The following is a 22037-nucleotide window of genomic DNA, read 5'->3' as shown; positions in this document are numbered from 1 at the left end:
GATTTACCTTCTTGAAGAAGCTTGACAATACTCTTCATTGTCTCAGTTGACATATCTCCTATTTGAGTTATGATTTATGTCAACACATCAGGTGCAACAGCTCTCAAAAGGTGTGAACATTCCTTTTTAAATGCAGACTAATATAAGATGATGAATGCGCTTGCTTTGAAAATAAAAATGTATTGATTGCGTAATTTCCTTAGAATTGAGTGAATACATAATTTTTACTCAACTCAATCTAAAAATGAAACAGTTACGGACTACCACAATTTTTGGTCATGATTTAATTTAGTTTTTCTTAAACCGAAGACGTTCCCATTTGATATGATTATCTACATTTTTACAACAAAATTAAACTGAATGAACGTGCTCCTAGTCTGGTAATTTCATATTTATTATATTATAGCATGCTGTTTCTGTTGTTGCTAGCGTTTGTATACTGTCCCACTCCTTAACGATACATTATAGTATGTGATAAGTCGTCTATTGGACATGCTAAGGATCACTTGTGTGTAAAAAGTAAGATAAAGTGCATAATAGCGCTTAAAGGAAAACATTCATTAGCATAAAAGCTAGACACACAACATGGTGGTTGCCAGTAGGGCTTGCATAGGCTCTCAATTCCAAAATAATGGTTATGTTTTGGGAAACACATTTCCAAGACACACTATTGCAGGACTTCTGAGACACATTTAAAACTATTCAAAAATAGTATAACTATAACTAGTATGAGTTATGTTAATATGGTAACATTTTAACTGTTATTTTTTTTATTAAGGTTTACACCTAATAAGGTTTATTATTGTACAACTGCACTGCATTATACAGGCAACCAAAATAATAAACAAATAATTTAATTGCTCTCTATTGTGTAAGTAATAGTGTCTCAGTCAGTACAGGCTGATTTTTCAATACACCATAAATTAAGCATCCAGATTTTCATGAGGGCGCCCCCTTTTGGTTGAGTCTCACAATAACAATACCAAAGTCTTGTCAGTACATGAGTAACAAAGCAGCCAAACACGCTACAGTTCCAAGTTTTTTTTTGTTTTTTTTTTAAATATTATTTTAATACTTTTCTTAAAAAAACATGTCCATATTCTGAAGATGAATCTATTGACCTCAATGCCTCATTTGTCAACATACCAACAAGGTTGTTCTGGATAAAATTAATTGGGGGGAAGGAAGGAGCCTAAGAAAGAAAAAGAAACAAAATAAGAAGTCCAAACAACCTTAAAAAAAAAGAGTAAGAAGAGAAAGTCAAGTCAACTAAAGGACATTAAAAAAAAAACAACTGTGGGCCAGTCTATACAGAGCAAAAGTCACGACTAATGTCCCACAACCGAAAGAAAAATCTACAAGGTGTGACAAATGTACACAAACTCTGCAGGAGGTGTTAAGAAGAAGATGAAGGCGGCTAAAAGCCCGAAAACATGTACAATGTGATGCAAAGTATAAGTGCGGATAGAAAAGTTGTGACGTCCGTAATAGCGAGCAGAATGCTGATTTAAAAGAGGACGAAGGGGGTGAATTAAACAGCAGTAAAAACATCCTGTCATGTAAAGCGAATAAAAAACAAATGTGAATGGACTTTTAGCAACCAGTTTTGGCATAGAGTTGAGGGGAAAATAAGAGGAAAAAGACAAAAAAAAATCCTCAATAGAATCATAAAAAAAATTTCTTTTTTTTCTTTTTTACAGTAATTCTACAAAAAACAAAAGCTCAGAGAGATCGACACAGACCGCCACACAAACCAAATTCCTCTCTTCGGCATTGACTTGTCCTTGTATAGAATATATATTCATGTATCTATTTATATATAATATGTATAATTTGTAGGGCGTGATCATAGAGAGTACAGGCCAGAGCGCTAAGGCAGAAAGGACACACTCGTGGACTTTTTTTTTTCTTTTTCTTTTTTAAAGCGCCATAGCGCAGTCTTCTTTCAAGTGAACTCGTGCAAGGAGGAGGGTTAGACGAGGGGAGAGGGAGATGTCTTTGTAAAGTGTTTCGTTCCGTTGTGTGTCCTGAGAAAACAAGCCAATGTGGAGGGCAGCTAAACTCCATGTTGGAATAACACTATTTGATGAGAGGGAACATCTGCTTGTCTTCTTCATTTCTGAGATTAACACCGAACTCTAGATTTTTTTTTTCTTTCTTTTTTTGTGTTGTCCAACAACTATAAACATCGTCTCAGACACCAAAACGTATCTGCGCTCGGAGAAAAAGACGCTTACTCAATATACTCTGTCACCCACCCCATCACCGGACACAAGCCAGCTGTGAGAAAAAGGACAGGAACAATGTAGTCCATGTATGGATGTTAGTGGATGTGTGTGTGAGTGAAGGTCCTTCTTACACATCCATCACCTCTTAAAAGAGATTCTCTTCAAAACTGGCCATCAGGTCACTCTGGAAGTTAATGTCAATGGTGTCAGTCTGAAGAAAAAGAGAGAGCAGAGTGGAGCGTCATGAGGATGGGAACAATCACAGTTTTATATACATATATATATATATATATATATATATATATATATATACACACACATATATATATATATATACACACACATATATATATACATACACACACACATATATATATTTGTATATATATAATGTATATACACACACATATATATATATATTATATATATACACATATATATATACATACACACACACACAAACATATACAGTATATATATACTGTATATATACATATACACACACATATATATATATATATAAATATATATATATATATATACACACATACATATATGTATATATATATATATATATATATATATACATATATATATACCACACACACACACTAGGGCTGCAACGAACGATTAATTTGATTATCGATTAATCTGTCGATTATTACTTCGATTAATCGATTGATAATCGGATAGAAAAGACAAACTACATTACTATCCTTTCCAATACTTTATTTAAAAAAAAAAAAAAAGACGCATACTGGCACCATGTCCTTTCGACTTGCCAAACATAAAAATAACAATGCAAGTGTTAGAACAATGTTTTTTTTAAATGATAAATGGGTTGTACTTGTATAGCACTTTTCTACCTTCAAGGTACTCAAAGCGCTTTGACACTACTTCCACATTTACCCATTCACACACTGATGGAGGGAGCTGCCATGCAAGGCGTCAACCAGCACCCATCAAGAGCAAGGGTGAAGTGTCTTGCTCAGGACACAACGGACATGACGAGGTTGGTACTAGGTGGGATTTGAACCAGGGACCCTCGGGTTGCGCACGGCGACTCTACCACTGCGCCACGCCATCCAATTTATATTTATATTTTATTTTATAAAGTGCACCATTGTCATGCACAATAGCAATAATTTTGCTTAGGGGAATTTCAAACCTGCCTACTACCTATTCCAACCGTTCTGCAATGTTTGATGCTTAATGTCTTTCCTCTCGTAGCATGGTCGTAAGGCAGATTGACTTCATGTTCCATTCGTCTCCAATGTAGTGGCATGTATTGCCAAGGTGGCTACACTTGTCCACACATCAGTGGTCCGAACAATTTTGCTCTGGGTGGCTTTAATGTTAGTTTAAACAGCTTGAAATGATCATACTTCCTCTCCATCAGTTTGGTAAAATGGGTCCTCGAGGGAAGAGTGTAACCAGGTTTGAGGACGTAAATAATTTTTCTGAAACAGTCATCCTCCACCATTGATAGTGGCCTCATGTCAGTTACCAACATATTTAGGACACTATCAGTCAATGCAGCCGCTTGCTGTGGTGTGCACACCTTCCTTTGTACCAAGTCTCTAATGCTGGCTTGTTTCTTTCTGAAATGAGAGAAACCATATCGTGAACGTACATAGTAGCAACATTTACATGTAATTCAATACATACTTAATTGATTTATTTAATAATTTCTGATGTAAAAGGCACATTTTTTCATATCATGGTCACTGCTGCCTAGTTTTTTTCCTTATATTGTTATTTTTACTGTTACATTTTTATCCTTATGTTGCTTTTTTATTTTTATTCTTATTGTAATATTTTCTTCTTCTTTTTTTTCCATTCAAACACCCGTTATTTACTTTTTAAATTCGATCTCAATTCTGTACACTGCTGCTGGAATTTAAATGTTCCTGAGGAAACTCCCTGAGGAAATCAATAAAAGTAATATCTAGCTATATATCTATGTACACCACCACATTAAAAAAAAGCTAAATGAAATAAATGGACATTGGGGATGCGGATGCAGCATACACCAATAATAACAAAGAAATGTAACTCATCAGATCAGAACTGAATCAGATATTGTAAACATTTCTGTTGTGAATAATAAAGGATTCATTTTAGGCTGCCTGTGAATAATAAGCATGAAATATTCCAGCCCCTTCATAACGTTTATATTACTAAAGCGTCACTCAAATATTATATAGCTTTATCGGGTTTGGCTACATTGATACATTATGAAACCAACCTGAGATATTTATGTCCGTTTATTGCCTTAAAAAAATCTCCTCGTTGACAACATATTAAAAACACACAGACGGACACAACGGATCAATGTACTCAGAATATGGACTTAAGAAGTTACGTACCAGGAGTTATTTTCGTCATCCATGGATCCAACATACTTCCTCTTAAGGTGCTCCTGAAGCGATGTCGTACTTCCGTGCCACGCGAGGTCGATGCTGCACGTTTCGCAAGAAACGGTCTTCTTTGCAGTGTTTAGGGTGAAAAATTACCACACTTTTGACGACTTAGGTCGTAGACTTTTTTCCATTACACTTACACTATTGTTCCTGCTTTCTCCCACCATTTACCGAATGTTTCCAGACAAAAAATATGGCTTGGTCACATGAGCTGCACATGACACATCATTGGGTGGCTTACTGCCGGCGCCCTGGCGCTGTTTTGTACTTTTTTGTACTTATTTTAATTATTGTTTCTCAGCTTTTTGTAAATGTTGTCGTTCCTAAATAAAGGTTTAGGAAAGAACGAAAAGGGAAAAAAAAAAGAAAAAAGAGCCTCAGCGCATGCGCACTGCATACATCCAACGAATTGATGACTGAATTAATCGCAAACTATTTTTATAATCGATTTTAATCGATTAAATCGATTAGTTGTTGCAGCCCTCACACACACACACACACACAAAGACACATACATACACAAATATGTACACATTCATATATATACATACCGTATTTTCCGGACCATAGGGCGGACTGGATTATAAGGCACACTGCTGATTAGTGGTCTATTTTTTATCTTTTTACATAAAGTATATAAGGCAGTACTAAAGAGCACATTAAAGGCGTCATGTTATTATATTTTTATTCTGAATTGAAAACACTTTCTTGTGGTCTACATTACATGTAATGGTGGTTCTTTGGTCAAAATGTTTCATAGATTATGTTTTACAGATCATCTTCAAGCCGCTTTCTCACAGTTGCTTCCGGTTGCGCCGTTTTGTGGGTAATTAACACAGCACTATTGAATATAATCAGTCCGCCGCATCAATGTCAGGCTGCCGTGACATTTGGAGGAACTTTTCAATTTATATGCCGCATTATTTTGTCAAAATAAAACTTGTTGAAGTGAAAATTGGATGGTATTTTTGGACAGTATTGGATGTTTGGGATCGCTGTCATTTTGGAGGATAGACGCCTGGACTGGATTCTTGTTGTTGCTGCGATACACTTTCACAGTTGTATCTGTTTTGTATTTTTTGGACCATAGGGCGCACTAGATTATAAGAGCGGGTCTAATCAGGTCTTTTTTCATACAAAAGATGCACCGGATTATAAGGCGCATGCATTAAAGGGGTCATACGATTTTTGTTCTAAATTGAAAACACTTCCTTGTTGTGGTCTACATAACATGTAATGTTGTTTTTTTTGGTCAAAATGTTGCATAGATTATGTTTTACAGATCATCTTCAAGTCGCTTTCTGACAGTCACTTCTGGATGCGCCGTTTATTGGGTGGTCTTATTTACGTGGCTCACCTTCGACAGTGTCTTCTCCCCATTTTCTTTGTTGTAGAAGGACGGGAGTGGAAGAAGTGTCAAAAGATGGAGCTAACTGTTTTAATGACATTCAGACTTGACATAAATCCATAACGGAGCAGCATCTCCTCATCCGGAAACAACACCAAAAATGTGTCCCGTTAAAAACCGTCTGACTGGAACTCTCTAATAACTATAGTTCCTTGGGTTAATTATGTAAACTCACCGGTATGTTTTAGCGCTTTCATGGCTAGTTTACTGACAGATATAAGTAAGAACTTTACACTACTTTATATTAAAAATGGCAACAGCAGAGGATGAATGTCCCAAAACAAAAAGATAGAGGAAAAGACGAAGCTTATCAACTACAGTGTCGCCACGGACTACAAAGGTAGACACGCACAATTTTTCAGGATTTATGCCGATCCCAAATACAGATCAGCAGGTACCAGAATGTAAGAAAAATTGCTTTTGCATATTATTGCTAAACAAAACACCACATAACATGTCTTACCTTAAACACACACACCATAAGAATACTCGTATGTTGAAGCACAACAAGCGGTGTGGCTTCATAGCTTACCAAAGTTGTACTAAAACATTTGATAGATTTTTGGGCGCCGTGTGTAATGTTCCATATTTTTTATGGAACAGATAAAATGTTGGTGTTGTTTACTTGTGTCATATTGCCACCATACTGCAGCCTACACTTATCTCCTATGTATGACTGCCATCTACTGGTCACATTTATTATTACACCATGTACCAAATAAAATAGCTTTGAGGTAGGTAAGCTCAACCAAACTTATTCCTTACATTAGGGGCACAGGGTTATAAGGCGCACTGTCGCGTTTTGAGTAAAAAAAATAATTTTAAGTGTGCCTTATAATCCGGAAAATACGGTACATACTTATATACACGTGTGTGTGTGTGTGTGTGTTTATGTGTGTGTATACATACATACATACATTCATACATATATATTAGGGATGTAACGGTAAACGATATAATGATAAACCGCGATAAATTTTCACATGGTTACTAATACCGTTTACAAACCCCGTTTCCATATGAGTTGGGAAATTGTGTTAGATGTAAATAGAAACGGAATACATTGATTTGCCAATCCTTTTCAACTCATATTCAATTGAAGGCACTACAAAGACAAGATATTTGATGTTCAAACTCGTAAACTATGTTTTTTTTTTGCAAATAATAAATAACTTAGAATTTCATGGTTGCAACACGTGCCAAAATAGTTGGGAAAGGGCATGTTCACCACTGTGTTACATCACCTTTTCTTTTAACAGCATTCAATAAACGTTTGGAACTGAGGAAACTAATTGTTGAAACTTTGAAAGTGGAATTCTTATTTTATGTAGAGCTTCAGTTGTTCAACAGGCCGGGGTCTCCGCTGTCGCATTTTACGCTTCACAATGCGCCACACATTTTCGATGGGAGACAGGTCTGGACTCCAGGTGGGCCAGGAACGTACCCGCACTCTTTTTTTACAAAGCCACGCTGTTGTAACACGTGCTGAATGTGGCTTGGCATTGTCTTGCTGAAATAAGCAGGGGCGTCCATGAAAAAGACGGCACTTTGATGGCAGCACATGTTGTTCCAAAACCTGTATGTACCTTTCAGCATTAATGGTGAATTCACAGATGTGTAAGTTACCCATGCCTTGGGCACTAATGCACCCCCATACCATCACAGATGCTGGCTTTTGAACTTTGCGTCGATAACAGTCTGGATGGTTCCCTTCACCTTTGGTCCGGATGACACGATGTCAAATATTTCCAAAAACAATTTGAAATGTGGATTCGTCAGACCACAGAACACTTTTCCACTTTGTATCAGTCCATCTTAGATGATCTCGGGCCCAGAGAAGCCGGCGGTGTTTCTGGATGTTGTTGCTAAATGGCTTTCCCTTTGCATAGTAGAGCTTTAACTTGCACTTACAGATGTAGCGACAAACTATATTTAATGACAGTGGTTTTCTGACGTGTTCCTGAGCCCATGTGGTGATATCATTTAGAGATTGATGTCTGTTTTTGATACAGTCCCGTCTGAGGGATTGAAGGTCACGGTCATTCAATGTTGGTTTCCCGGTCATTCAATGTTGGTTTTTAGCCATGACGCTTACATAGAGTGATTTCTCCAAGTTCTCTGAACCTTTTGATGATATTATGGACCGTAAATGTTAAAATCCCTAAATTTCTTGCAATTGCACTTTGAGAAACGTTGTTCTTAAACTGTTTGACTATTTGCTCACGCAGTTGTGGACAAAGAGGTGTACCTCGCCCCATCCTTTCTTGTGAAAGATTGAGCATTTTTTGGGAAGCTGTTTTTATACCCAATCATGGCACCCACCTGTTCCCAATTATCCTGCACACATGTGGGATGTTCCAAATAAGTGTTTGATGAGTATTCCTCAACTTAATAATTATTTATTGCCACCTTTCCCAACTTCTTTGTCACGTGTTGCTGGCATCAAATTCTAAAGTTAATGATTATTTGCAAAAAAATAAAATGTTTATCAGTTTGAACATCAAATATGTTGTCTTTGTAGCATATTCAACTGAATATGGGTTGATAATGTTTTGCAAATCATTGAATTCCATTTATATTTACATCTAACACAATTTCCCACCTCATATGGAAACGCGGTTTCTTACATTTTGAACAGAAAAAACATTATTAATGCATTTTAGGCAACACTGCTTACTTCCTGAAAGCTGGAGCGCCGCAGCGCATGCGCACTTGCTCCGTTGCGCTCGAGAAAACATGGCGGCGACGACTACACGGACTTTGCTTTGAAAATATTAACGGAGTAGATTGCTCCGTTTAACTTCATGTCAATTGCTTCTACTGTGCGTTTAAGGGCGCAATGCTATTGGAGGACAAAAATATTTGATGCTGCGGGTTCATTTGGAAAATTCAACTAGTGTCTTTCTGTCAGCTGCTGGGACTGAGAGTTACCATGCAGCAGGCGAAGTGTCGGGAACGATATCACAACTTGTTTATACAGTCGTTAGTTTGTTTATTGGGATGCTCACTCGTCCTGTAATTTAACGGCTAACAGTGTCAATATAACATCAATAATAGCTAAAATGTTTTGTCATTTCATCAAATTGAACACAGGCTGAGTTTTCGGTAAGGCACACAGAGTTTGTTTCTCTGACTGTATCTTCATTCGGCAAACTGCTTTGTGTTTATATTGATAAGTATCCATCCATCCATCCATTTTCTGCCGCTTATTCCCGTTCGGGGTCGCGGGGGGCGCTGGCGCCTATCTCAGCTACAATCGGGCGGAAGGCGGGGTACACCCTGGACAAGTCGCCACCTCATCGCAGGGCCAACACAGATAGACAGACAACATTCACACTCACATTCACACACTAGGGCCAATTTTAGTGTTGCCAATCAACCTATCCCCAGGTGCATGTCTTTGGAAGTGGGAGGAAGCCGGAGTACCTGGAGGGAACCCACGCATTCACGGGGAGAACATGCAAACTCCACACAGAAAGATCCCGAGCCTGGATTTGAACCCAGGATTGCAGGATCTTCGTATTGTGAGGCAGACGCACTAACCCCTCTGCCACCGTGAAGCCTATTGATAAGTAAACACCATGTTTTTTTGTTGTTTTTTTTACATTACTTATGTTTTTTTTTAATTCTACAAAGTAATTACTTTAGTAATATTCATGCGACAGAGCATCTTGTTAATGTTTTATGGTGTATGGTGAATACCAATACGACATATTTCTGCTCAAACTCTCAATGCATCTGTCCCAATAGAGCATGTAAATGTACACACATTAGTACATGTAAATGTGAGTACATAACTTAAAAAATACCTATCTCTATGAAAATGTAAAAATAGAGGTAAAGGCATCATGAAATAAAAAAAGCTGACACTCTGATACTATTAATGAACAATAACACAAATGTTTGTCTTTAAATATATAGATATCGTTTATCAAGAGCATTTTTTTTTAGATATAAAAAATTACATGATGGTGTCCCGTTCACACCCCAACACTGTTTTACCAAACAATAAATAATCCTGATTAATAATTGTGATTTCAATATTGATAAAAATTATCTTAATTATTATTTTACCCATAATCGTGCAGTTCTATATGTAAGACTAGACCTCATATGAACACTTTTTTTTATCTATATGGACAAAAAGTGCAGTTATGTCCTATCTGCATAAGGTGCCATCTTCTGAAATGTGCACATTTATTTTTATTTATTTATATTATTATTTTGTTTCTGCCATATTCCTTTGTTTATAATGCTTGTGTTGCTTTCATTTTCACATTCAACTTTCTACTTAAGGCACATGCATACATTTTGAATGTATTGTTTGTGTGTGTGTGTGTGGGGGGGGGGGTTCAAAATGAAACTTGGTTAAAAAAGATTTCAGTATGAGTAGTTTTTGAAAATTTGGAGCACATTTAAAATTACGGTGATAGTAATTTTGGTCACAATAACCGTGCTAAGAAATTTTCGTACTGTGACATCCCTAATATACATACATATTTACGCATATATACATATTTACATATATGTATATACATACATACATACTGTATATACATATATTCATACATACTGTGTATACATATATTTACACATATGTATATACATACACACACAAAATAAGGACAAGCGTGAAGACAAGTCCAAATTACATACTGCCTCTCTCCTGCGACGCTCCTGCTCACGGCGGCGCGCCATCTCCCTCTGTTGGTCAAGGGCATTCTGTGCAGCTGAGGAAGTTGGAGGCGGGACCGGAGGCTGGATGGGTGGAGCTTGTGGGGACTGAGTGGGCGGTGTAGAAGCCGGAGGCGTGGCCGCAAGTGGTGATGGCTGCTGTTGTTGCTGTTGCTGTAGCTGTTCATGGCGACGGCGGCTGTCATCCTGTGTACGGCGAGAGTGCTCCACAGTGTCTTCGTCGTCGCGGCTGTAAAAGAAAAAGAAAAAGAAAAACCATGCTGACTTGAAATAGAACGAATATGAGACATGAGTGTTCTGTGGTTGCTTACCGCAGCTTCTCCTGCTCTTTCTTGACCTGCTCTGCCTGGGCCTTCAGCTGTCTCTCCCGCTCCTCCTTCTCCCGAGCAGCACGTCTAAACTGCTCGAAGCTATCGCTGGAGGAGCGAACTGCAGATGCCGGCGTGGACTGCGACCTCTGGGCCAGGCTCGCCCAAGAGCCCATGTTCTTTAACTTCACGTCCTGGGATGGAGAAGGCAAATTAATTGAACTCCAGTGAGACACGAAGGGCGTGTTTCCTGTGATACGTTAAATACAGTCTCAGGTTTTGTGCAGTGATTGTCACTCAAACATACTGGTGTCCTCTTGGGGCCGACGGACGTTTTGCACTCTTGTTTAACTTTAGTGTCCTGCTGAGGGCAAGGCTGCACCAAGGTGTCAGGAAGGCGAGAAACCGAGCGAGAACCCTCCGATGACTTTACTTCTAATTCTAAAGAGAGCCAAGAGAACCAGATTAACTTTTAAAAATCAAACAAAGACATTTTTATTAAAAAAATTACTTAGATGACCAGATTTGGGGGGCCTACATTAACCCATTAGCAGAGAACAAATACTAGGTGGTTTAATTGTGGAGCATACTTACTGTGTTTACTCTCAGGTTTTTGTGTGTCGAGGCGCATGGCAGGGCTGAACGGGGATGGGGGCAGAACTGGTGAATGGGAGGGTTTCTCCTCTCTGACCCCCACCAAGTCAGATCTTTGATCCTATACAAACAGTCCAAGAATTATTACATTCAAACACAAAAACACACTTATTTGATTATACAATCTCTATGTAATGTCCCAAGGCGAATTACTGACATTTTTCTTGATCTGTGAGGGAGATCCTGTTTGGAAGTGAGGCATCAAGGGAGAGTGGATCATTAGTGGCGAGGGGCTGTCACGCAGGCAACCTGGAACAGTAGCAAACATTGGAAATGTTTAACCAACACGTTGACGTTAAATTTGAACATAACGAGTTTAAGATCATTTGTCTTGCTTGTTTACACAATGGACTTCATGTTTAATTCTTAAGAGGATTAAGGAAATTATTTTTTGGAATAGAGCCTGACCCGCATATATATAAGACCGCACTGACTATAAAATAACCTCTTTTTCAAGACTCATTTTGCAGACAAATACAAACTACAGTAATTGTTTGAACAATGTTTTCAATTCAGTGATATAGTAGATAATAAAGAGGGTTACAGGGCTCGACAGTTGATGTTGACACTTTTATTAGCTTATCATCTGCAACATGTTTCCAACTTGCTGATAACCGCGAATACACTTTTTTTTAAAGCGGGTTTGTGTCAACACCGCATCTATCCAGGTCACTTGTGTGTGTGCTTAAGTGACAGGAAGAAAAGCTCGAGTTCACCTAGGAATCCCTTTGATTCACTTTGGTGTTAACTTCCGGTTTGCATGTATAAATCTCCAGACTCCGAATATAACACGACCCATGTTTTTTAACCTTATATCTCAGTACAAAGAATGCCCATTTTCTATAATGTCAACACGGTAACAAATCATTTGCTAACCTGAGAATGCTGTACACCTACCAAGTGTTCTAAAACACTACACTATGCAAAGCAAAAAAATAAGGTTGCAATGATTAATCAATTAATTTTTTTAGAAACGTTGATATATATTCTGTTGATTCGATTAAGAATTTAGTGAGTTTACTTAATAAAATTGATCACAACAGGACCTCATTAAAAAATGCCCCAAAAACAACCCCAAAAGTATAAAACAAGTACAAATAAACAGGGAAACAATGTAAAAACCTCGTAAATAGAAGGTAAAATAAAGTCAAAAGAAAGTAAAACAAGGTATATAGGAGGTTATAAGGTAAATAGAAGGTAAACGTAAATTAATAGAAGGTAAAGGGTTAAATCTGGTAAACGAAAAGTAAAATATGGTAAATAAAAAGCAAACATTGTAAACAGAAGGTAAAATATGGTAAACAAAAGATAAAAGAAATTACATTTTAATGACAACATGTCCAGGACACGTCCGCCTAATGGAATATGTGTGGTGGTCAAGCAGTGTCTGCTCTAATGGTTGTGCCATCTATGTGCCATTTAGCATTTCTAGAAGAAAAATGGCCCTATGCCTGCGTTGTAGTCGACAATACGAGCCATTCAAATTGCAAAAAAGATCAACGTTTCTTCAGAGTTCCTCAAGAGTTAATCAAGAAGGGTAGAGGAGTGCAAGATTTTACAAAAGACAACTAAAGTGGCACGCATTTTGGTACAAGGGAGCAGTCAAAGAACGCACAAGTTTGCAGTGACCACTTTGTTAAAGGTTTGTTTGATAAACTTTTAATATACTTTACTTGTTCAGCATTTCCCATTGAAGTATAATGGGGATATCATTTGTATTTTAATCCTTAAAAAAACAGAAACCAGAAAATCAAGAGTCAATAATACTTTGTCAGAAAAGTTAATTCTACGGCTTCACTCTTGTTTTTTTTTGTACACAAATGTGTCTAAAGTACATATGATAAGAGGACAAAAATTAAATATGGTGATGATTCAGTAATTATCGTTTGTTAAATGGATATGCAGTCACGGGTGACGAGTACCTTTGGTTGTCTTTCAAATCACGCGTTCAGAAATCGAAACATTACCATCCCCACCAAGACTGCTGTTTACAAGGCTGTGCGTATCTCTGCCCTCCTGTACAGCGGTGTGGCCTGGACCTTGTACAGGGCCCACATGAAAAGTCTTGAAGCCTTTCATATGAGATGCCTTCAGCGGATCCTTGGGATCACCTGGGCAGACCGCGTTCCACATGTCACCATTCTCCAGTGCCCTAGCTGCATAAGTGTCAAAGCCCTGATCATCCAGCGCCAGCTCATATGGGTCGATCATGTTTATCGCATGGAAGAAAACAGACTCCCCCGCACTTTTGTCGACTAAGAACTTCCCACTGGTCGCCGTAGCGTAGGAGGGTAACTTGGAGCAGCTTGCTAAGGACCGAGACTCCTGGATGTCAACTTGTCACTGTGCTGTAGAGGACTTTGACGTATCCTTGGTGCAAGCCCATGAAGAACAGTGCCATTGGTGTCGCGAACAAATGAATAAAACTCCTCTTTTTCCAAGAGAGGGCGCATTATGCCCCACATGTGGGAAAAAGCGTGCCTCAGACTTTGGAGCTATCAAAGAAGTCACCGGAGCCCTCCAACCTGATCTCACACTAGCCACGTATCTATTCACAACCCTAACAATTAAGCTACACTTATCAACATTATGGGAGAAGACGTCATCGTATCCAATGGACCACCAAGAGAGAAACACAAATGTGTCAGATTACATATGGTAACAGGGCAAAAATTTAATATAAGAATCCGGGTACTCCGGCTTCCTCCCACCCCCAAAGACATGCACCTGGGGATAGGTTGATTGGCAACACTAAATTGGCCCTAGTGTGTGAATGTGAGTGTGAATGTTGTCTATCTGTGTTGGCCCTGTGATGAGGTGGCGACTTGTCCAGGGTGTACCCCGCTCTCCCCCCGATTGTAGCTGAGATAGGCTACAGCGCTCCCCGCGACCCCGAAGGGAATAAGCGGTAGGAAATGGATGGATGGATGGATGGAATAATTTGGTAAAATGTATATGCACTCACGGGTGTTGAAAGTCGAATCATAAAATGCAAACTTACCCGAGCAAGAACAATGCATATTTATCCGGGAGAGTCTTGATACCAATTTCTTTGACCCAGCCAAACACAAAGAAGTTGTAGCCCTCCATCCTTTTACAAGTTTCCATTTGTTTTGTCGTGTAGAATGAAGTTGGAGCACACGATAGTTCAATATATCTGCGAACTCCACTGACGGATAATCCTTGTAATAACTAGAAAATACTTTTTTTACTGTACCGATAAGTATAGGGATCTATTTCACAGCAGAGTTGGACTTTTTGCTTATATCTGCATTTTGCAGGACAATCTAGGCTCCTTGTGTACTCAGTTTGCACGTTGCTTGCTGCACAACAGCCTTCTTGTCTTGGTTGACCATCGCTTTTTTTTCTCCCCACTTCCGGGAAGAAGTCAAATGTCTGAATACAAGCAATAGAAGGTAAACATAGGTAAAATGGTAAATATAAGGTAAAATAAGTTAAAGAGAAACTGGTAAACAAATAGCTAAATAGAAGGTGAAGGTTACGGCTACCAGAAAAATTGTTGAATTTAATTATTTTCCCTGCAAAACGCATTGTGGCTATACAGTGTGTTTTATCCAATTGAATAATTGAACCAACTAAGCAATGGATTACTAAAATAATTGATAGCTGCGGCCTACAGCTGCAAGTGCTTACTTGTCTTACCTGTAGAGAAAGGCTCGCCTTTCATACGTGGGGAGGGCTGCTGCTGCTGATGTTGTTGCAGCTGCTGCAGCTTCTGCTGGAGCGTCGCCCCCTTCTGTTGCTGCACTGCTGTGGCGAAAGCGTGCGGGAAGGAATGCTGAGCGTGAACGTGGCCAGAGCTGTGCCGCTGCAACGTCACAGGGGCGGACGACATTACAGCTTGCGTGTGCATCGAGGGCACTAAATGAGGAGCGCTATGTACAGGCGAGTGCGCGTGCAGGGGTTGGTTCTGCACAGATAATCGTGGTTGAAGTGACTGCAAGAAGTTTTGGACCTGGCTAAGGTGTGGCGTGTCGTCTGTGGTGGGTGTCGGCTCTTCGTCGTCCTCCAGCAGGGCTTGCGGAGGTTGAGCAGAGAGTGTTCCCAAGATGCCATGCGAAGGAGGCGAAGGTACACGGGGGCGTGAAACGGGCTGAGGGAGCGGGAGAGGAAGAGTGCTCTGAAGCTGATGTGAGGACACAGGCAGAGGGGGGAGCGTGGATGGCGGTGGCTGAGAGTTCTTAGGAGGAAGTGGCGCGGCATGGTTGCTAGGTCTTGCTGGTTGCTGGGGGAGAGCGTTATGGATGGCTGTAAAATAAAGGAAAATAAGTTTATGATAGACTCGTATTTGATATAACCTCGACTCCTGGCACAACGGTCTACTCACCTGGTGAAGGTATGATGGGATGTTGATTTAAAAACGGGTGCGGCTCAGTGGGTGTCGGCACAGTAGGTGGGTTTACGTTGAGGAGACCAGAGGTGTGGGCGGAGCAAGGGGTGGTAATGACTGGACTGGGATCAGTGTTGGGCTGTGTCATGTGAGGGTTCATAAAGTGGGCTAAAGGGTCAAATCCAGCGGTCAGCAACTGTGATGACTCCAGAGCAGGGACAGAGACTGGAACATGGGAAGGAGGGACAAATGGCAGTTTGGTCTGGACTACTGGATGCTGCGGAGCGACGGGGCCGGCGCTGCTGGCGATGGGCTGCTGTTGCGGCCTCTTTGTGTCCTTGTTTGACAGAGTCTTCTGCTGTTTGGGAACCAGCCCTGGTAAACACAGATGTATTATATTTGATCAAAAAAAATAAAATAAAAGTTAACGTCTATTTATGTGTGGTACCATTGTCAGAGTCGTCACTATCAGAGGAGTCACTGCTGCCTGAGGATGAAGATCCTGTCTTTAACTTGGTGACGTTTGTCATTTCCAGAGGCTTTTCTACTGCGATAAACACACAACATCACGTGACAACGTTTGAGGAAGGCAACAGTTGTAGCTGAAACCGCCATGTACAGAAGTAAACACACAGGTCTGGCCATAAGAATAACAAATAACAGAATTTTTTTGAAGGCCTAATGAACCTCTTTGGATTAAACACACAACAAGCAGGTAAAGATGAAGTCTAATTGACTATTCTGAGTGTCTAATAAAACATCCTACCTGACGACTTCTTCTTCCTCTTGAGGCAGCTGGAGACGTACTTCTCCAGCTCTCGCAACGTGGAAGGCTTAAGCGTCTCAAAGTCGATCTCGATCTCATCCGGGTTGGAATTCTTCATGGAGGGCTCGCGCGTTTGAATTATGTGCACAACGCGGCCCAGCTTGTCACCGGGCAACTTGTTGATGTCCAGGCTTAGCTGGCGCTTCTCTTCGTACGACATGGGTTTGCCCCCGACAGCGGCCGCTCCCCCAAATAAATCTGAGGAAGTGCAGGAGATGGCTGACACTAAGCCATAGTTAAATAAATGACCTTTAGAGTCTTAATTAGCTCAAATACACACCCATGTCATCGTCCGCTTCAAGGGAGGCTGAGGGGACGAGAGGGGTGGGCCCAGTTTGAGGGGGCAGGGCAGGACGACTGTTTTTGATGCCTTCTTTCTTACTGCAATTCATAAAACACATCAACTAATCAGATAATGCATCATTTACCTTTGAACAGCCTAAATGCATATGTCATAAAGGTAGAAGTCACTAGATGTCATGAAATGTCATGCAAGCCTGCAGATGACCACAATGCATTCAACCTGATATCATATAGATTATTTTCATGCATTCCGATATGTAAGCGATGGTGTAAAGCTCCAATTAAACTTATTTGCAACTGACCCAGGTTTTTTCCTCTCCTTTTTTGCAGCCAGTGGGTCTTTGTTGCTTTTGCTCTTCTTGGAAATCTGAAGCATGGTGGCCTCTGGGGGCTCCTCTGCTCCAATCTTCTTCTTGTGCTTTTCCTTCTTCTTCTCCTTTTTGTCTCGCTCTTTCTTCTTGGGCTTGCAGACCTGAGGCTGCGAAAGCGCGGCCAACTGCTCGTGGACAGCCTTGAGCTAAAAACACACAAAAAAATGTGGTCATCACCCACTTACCACATTTCAAAAACCTCTTTCCGAATAAATTATCTTACCTGTTCCTGCAACACAGCGAGTCGCTGCTGCCTCTCTTGATCAGAGTCTGCCACTGAGGACTCTGATTCAGACAAACTGGAGCTGTCATCTTCCGAGACATTGGGAGGTGGAGGTACCTGCCGAGTTGAGGGGGCGGGGTGGAGGGCAGATGACGGCGTGGGAACAGAGACGGGCTCCTCCGGCTCATCGGGCATCTTGGCAAAACGCATCTCAAAGACGTCCTGGCAAAAGTTGGAGAATGAGCAGGAGAAAAAAAATACTTAAATGTACCTGATCTGACATCAGGTTAGTAATGCTCACCTGTAGTTTGCGCGCCATAGCCACCACATCGTGGCCTGGTGGATTATATTTGTAACAGTTGGAGAACATCAACCGCACGTCCGCTGCAAATTCTTGAGCATCTCTGTACTGCCGGTTGTCCAGTTTTTTCTGGAGGAGGTAAAAAATTTTGAAAGCCACGTTACATTACTTGTAATTTTCAGAAAAAAAACGTAACATTGTTAAATCCCCAAAGGTGCTGATAGGGGCCAGCACAATGTATAGAAAACAGAAAATCATCCAATTGATTGGGGAAAAAAAAGACCATCTTCTTAGTAAGTATTGTAAAATACATCAAATGTATCATACGGTGAAACCCTCTGAAGTCAAAAAGGCCCTAAGGTCTTACAATTTGGAAATAGAAATAATTATTCGGTTGCATCAGTGTTCATTAAATTTTTCATGACATCATTGAAAAAAAACGATGTCAGAGGAGACGTGTCAAGATGACCATACAACCAGAAATTGAACTTGTGACTTGTAGCCCATGTCTCTGTCCTAGCTGTTAGGTACATTATGGGTAAAGCAACACCAAGTCAACATCAACATTACACTTCCCGTCACTTAAACATGTTTACAGATAATACAAGGTTTTATGAGGGTGAAGGCTTGGCTTCCATTATGTAATCCTTGCCACTGAGTTTGTCTGTGTACTTAGTTAATAAAATAACTGAAAAAGTTATAGAGAATATTTCCTGGAACTTTAACCATATTTTAAGCCTGATCCGGATAATTTCTACAACGTTATGAGGTTGAATTTCTGTGTGTGTATGCTAGCGGCCTCGCTGACAAGAGGATTCATGGTTTCTTTCAATCTACTAGAAATAGCTAAAAAAAATATGGTCTGGCTTTCATCTACCTTTCAGGAAATGGAATAGGGAGCAAGTGATTACATTTTGGAGCTGATCTGGATCACCTTCTGGATTCAGGACTTTTTAGATGTGGCCTGACAGGGAGCTCTGCACTATTTTATTCTTTTGGGACAGAAATATACAGTGTGTGTGTGTGTGCGTGTGTGTGTATATATATATATAATAAAATATATATATATATATATATATATATATATATATGTATATATATATATATATGTATATATATATATATATATATATATATATATATATATATATATATATATATATATATATATATATATATATACACACACACACACACACACACACCCACACCTTGCCCTGTACTTATCCTTAGTAGTAATAAAAACTTAAAGGCCGATTAGAGTCACCTTGACGGTGCTCAGGTCCATGGGGTGCTTGATGATGTCGTGGTAGTCGTGAAGGCCAAGAGCTTTTGAGTCGACGGGCAAGTAGAAGGGCCAAGCATATGCAAAGTGCTTCTTTGACAGCATCTCTTTGACTAGGTGGGCACAGGAATTTAACTGATCCTGCCGCTTGGGCGTCAACATGCCTCCCGTCTCCAACCCGGCGCCTGGGTGGTGCTGGGAGTCCGGCTGCAACGGGTCTCGCTTAGGCTGCTTTGATGGGCGGCTGTTCTCTCTGCGCGGTCGAATCTCCACCGAGATGGGCGACGATTCGCTGAGCTGGTCGTTTGCTGTGGGCGTGGTTGTATCTGCTTTCCTCTTCTGGCTCTTCCTTTGCTATTGAATCATCACAAAAACTAAATAAATAATGACAATAATGAAAATAATTCTCTTACAGATTGTCAGTAATTATGTCCTGTACCTTAATAAGTGCTGGACTCTGCAGCAACTGGCCAGGATGGAGGCCTGGGTGCGTGATAGCCAGAGGGGTGACAGAGGTCATACCCTGGGGAATGACGCCTGCTGTTGAGAGAGGGTACGGGGGTCCTAGATGAGGTGCGTGAGCTGTGGGTGTAGGAGGCACACGTGGAGGCTGGGCCAGAACAGGAGGGGTTGGAGAGTGATGAGTCTGTGACAGAGTCGAAGGAGTGGAAAAGACTCGTGTATGGGTGGTGTTTGAGGGAGATAATAACTCTTGGCCTGATTCAGACATGGTGATCAGAGCTGAAACATAAAAAAAGAGTCAACTTGAAGCGGTCCAAACCATGTATTTCGACAAATTTCCAATCATGACCTAACCTCTTACCTGGCTCCCGTTTGATGCCGCGGCGTCCCTTAGATACCACAGCAATCTCCGTCTCCTCCTGTGGCATCTCCGTGATCTTCTGGAGAAAGAGCTTCTCCAAGGCTTTGGCCATTAGTACGATGTCATCAGAAGGCTGCATAGCACAATGCACATTACAAAGTTAAAAAAAAAAATCAAAATGCTTGGTCGCCACTGCCACCAGTTACAGACCTTATTGTAGATGTAGCAGTTAGTGAACATTGTGTTAAAGTCGTGAATACACTCCTGGGCATTTTTGTAGAAGTGGTTCTCAAGACGCTTCTTTATGGTGCCCATGTCCATGGGGGTTTTGATGATCTTATAGTAGTCCTAAGCAGACATGAGGAAGCAAAAACTTTTTAAAACTGATGTCTAAGATGGCCATGTTAGCTCAGACAAGACTTTTCTCAGAACCACTAACCCAAAAATGGGAGGAAAAACCACTTGAAAGGTTGAAAAACAAAAATCTGCCAGTCCAACATAAAGTTTTTACAATATCATGCAAAACGTCAGCTCTGTGAGCATTTAAGTCCTTGTTTTTTTGTGACACCTCATGCCATCACAGAAGCAAACTTACTAGTGATCAGGGATGTGATACATGATACACAAAAATAACAGAAAAATGTCAATAGGGGAGGAACGCCTTTAAATGCAATCAAAAGTTTTGAAATCTACAAATTTCCCTAAGGTCATATTTACACAAGCCCCCCTTGTATGTGCTACATGTACATAATAAACCAGATTTTGTGTTTGTGAATACATATAAATTCAAAACAAACATACAAATGGCAACCAAAGCTGCTTTATCGGCAAATTCTCCCTTTATATACCCCATATGGGCAAAATTACATTTTAGCAGTATAATTTAAGAACATTTTGACAAGTATTGACTTTGGCTTTATTTCTAAAACAGGGACAGTAAATATTGAGTACAAGTGTAAATATACAACATTGTAGCCAGTGGTTAATTTCCAACTTTTGTCTTTGTGGCAATTAATGCCAAACACATAAGAACAGGACTGAAACAAACAACAGGAAAACAAGGCCATATATAACAATACAACAATAGTAGAAAGTAAAGTAGGACAAAAAAAAGAAATAATAAACCTAATTACTAAGACTAGCAATTAAACAACCATGTAACGTTGGATTTAAGCTTAAGGGTGCTTAAGTGCTCAAGTGCTAAGTGTTTGAGTGTTAAGAAATACAAGAAGAGAATGGCACATTGACCGTTACAAAGTGCTAATTCACATGTTTGTGTAAATTGCACATTGCCCTATTGCACTTATTTCACACACACAAATGTATTACTGCAGGTATCATTGCACTAATTAGCATACATAGTTGTGATTATTCTACGCACTATTTCACAACATCTGCATACATAGTGTATGTAAGCAAACAAGGTCATAAGATTGGTTTATCACCAGCAACTCCTTTATTAACATTTATTCCAAATACACTTATGAATTACATACAAGTACTTACATATACCTGTGCTAGTACCTGTGCTAGTAGCCTGTAAGGTCAATGTGCACAACTGATAACTTTAGTTGCTCCAACAGTGATGTGTTGGAATTAGGGTATGTTGCTTCTTAATGAGAAAAGACGTTTATTTATCTTGTATTCATGTTAGCATTTACGCTAGCTAAATAGCCATTAGCATGCTAGCGTGATTCTTCAGTAAATGAACAGATTTACCTGAGTTTATCAAAGTGTGGTACTTAATTACAGATTTACAATATTTTAATTTCAAATGAAAATAATAACTATCAGGAGTTTTATTGCACTTTTATCAGCAATAGTTTATCGCTACATCA

At 39.8% G+C, this 22037-nt stretch overlaps 1 protein-coding gene across 10 annotated transcripts in view; it reads right to left on the bottom strand.

Moving 5' to 3' along the window:
- Positions 1-1031: 1031 nt before the first annotated feature.
- LOC133558676 (bromodomain-containing protein 4-like) overlaps positions 1032-22037 on the bottom strand; it is a 41005-nt gene continuing 19999 nt past the window's right edge. For 7 of the 10 annotated variants that reach the window (XM_061909870.1, XM_061909888.1, XM_061909880.1 and 4 more), the window contains 18 exons: positions 20410-20547; positions 20200-20332; positions 19816-20117; positions 19359-19730; positions 18092-18220; positions 17791-18012; positions 17499-17713; positions 17174-17274; positions 16834-17118; positions 16516-16614; positions 16065-16442; positions 15380-15985; positions 11874-11965; positions 11657-11777; positions 11370-11503; positions 11066-11256; positions 10716-10983; positions 1032-2439 (listed from right to left, as the gene is read on the bottom strand). In XM_061909870.1, coding sequence (XP_061765854.1) covers positions 2374-2439; positions 10716-10983; positions 11066-11256; positions 11370-11503; positions 11657-11777; positions 11874-11965; positions 15380-15985; positions 16065-16442; positions 16516-16614; positions 16834-17118; positions 17174-17274; positions 17499-17713; positions 17791-18012; positions 18092-18220; positions 19359-19730; positions 19816-20117; positions 20200-20332; positions 20410-20547 — 3852 coding nt within the window. In that variant the 3' untranslated portion in view covers positions 1032-2373. The remainder of the gene's footprint in view (positions 2440-10715; positions 10984-11065; positions 11257-11369; positions 11504-11656; positions 11778-11873; positions 11966-15379; positions 15986-16064; positions 16443-16515; positions 16615-16833; positions 17119-17173; positions 17275-17498; positions 17714-17790; positions 18013-18091; positions 18221-19358; positions 19731-19815; positions 20118-20199; positions 20333-20409; positions 20548-22037) is intronic. The other 3 variants (XM_061909866.1, XM_061909868.1, XM_061909867.1) reach the window with 3 other exon arrangements.

This window comes from Nerophis ophidion, linkage group LG01 (assembly GCF_033978795.1).
Source record: "Nerophis ophidion isolate RoL-2023_Sa linkage group LG01, RoL_Noph_v1.0, whole genome shotgun sequence".
Classification (NCBI taxonomy): Eukaryota; Metazoa; Chordata; class Actinopteri; order Syngnathiformes; family Syngnathidae; genus Nerophis; species Nerophis ophidion.
This window is presented reverse-complemented; position numbering and strand designations above follow the sequence as displayed.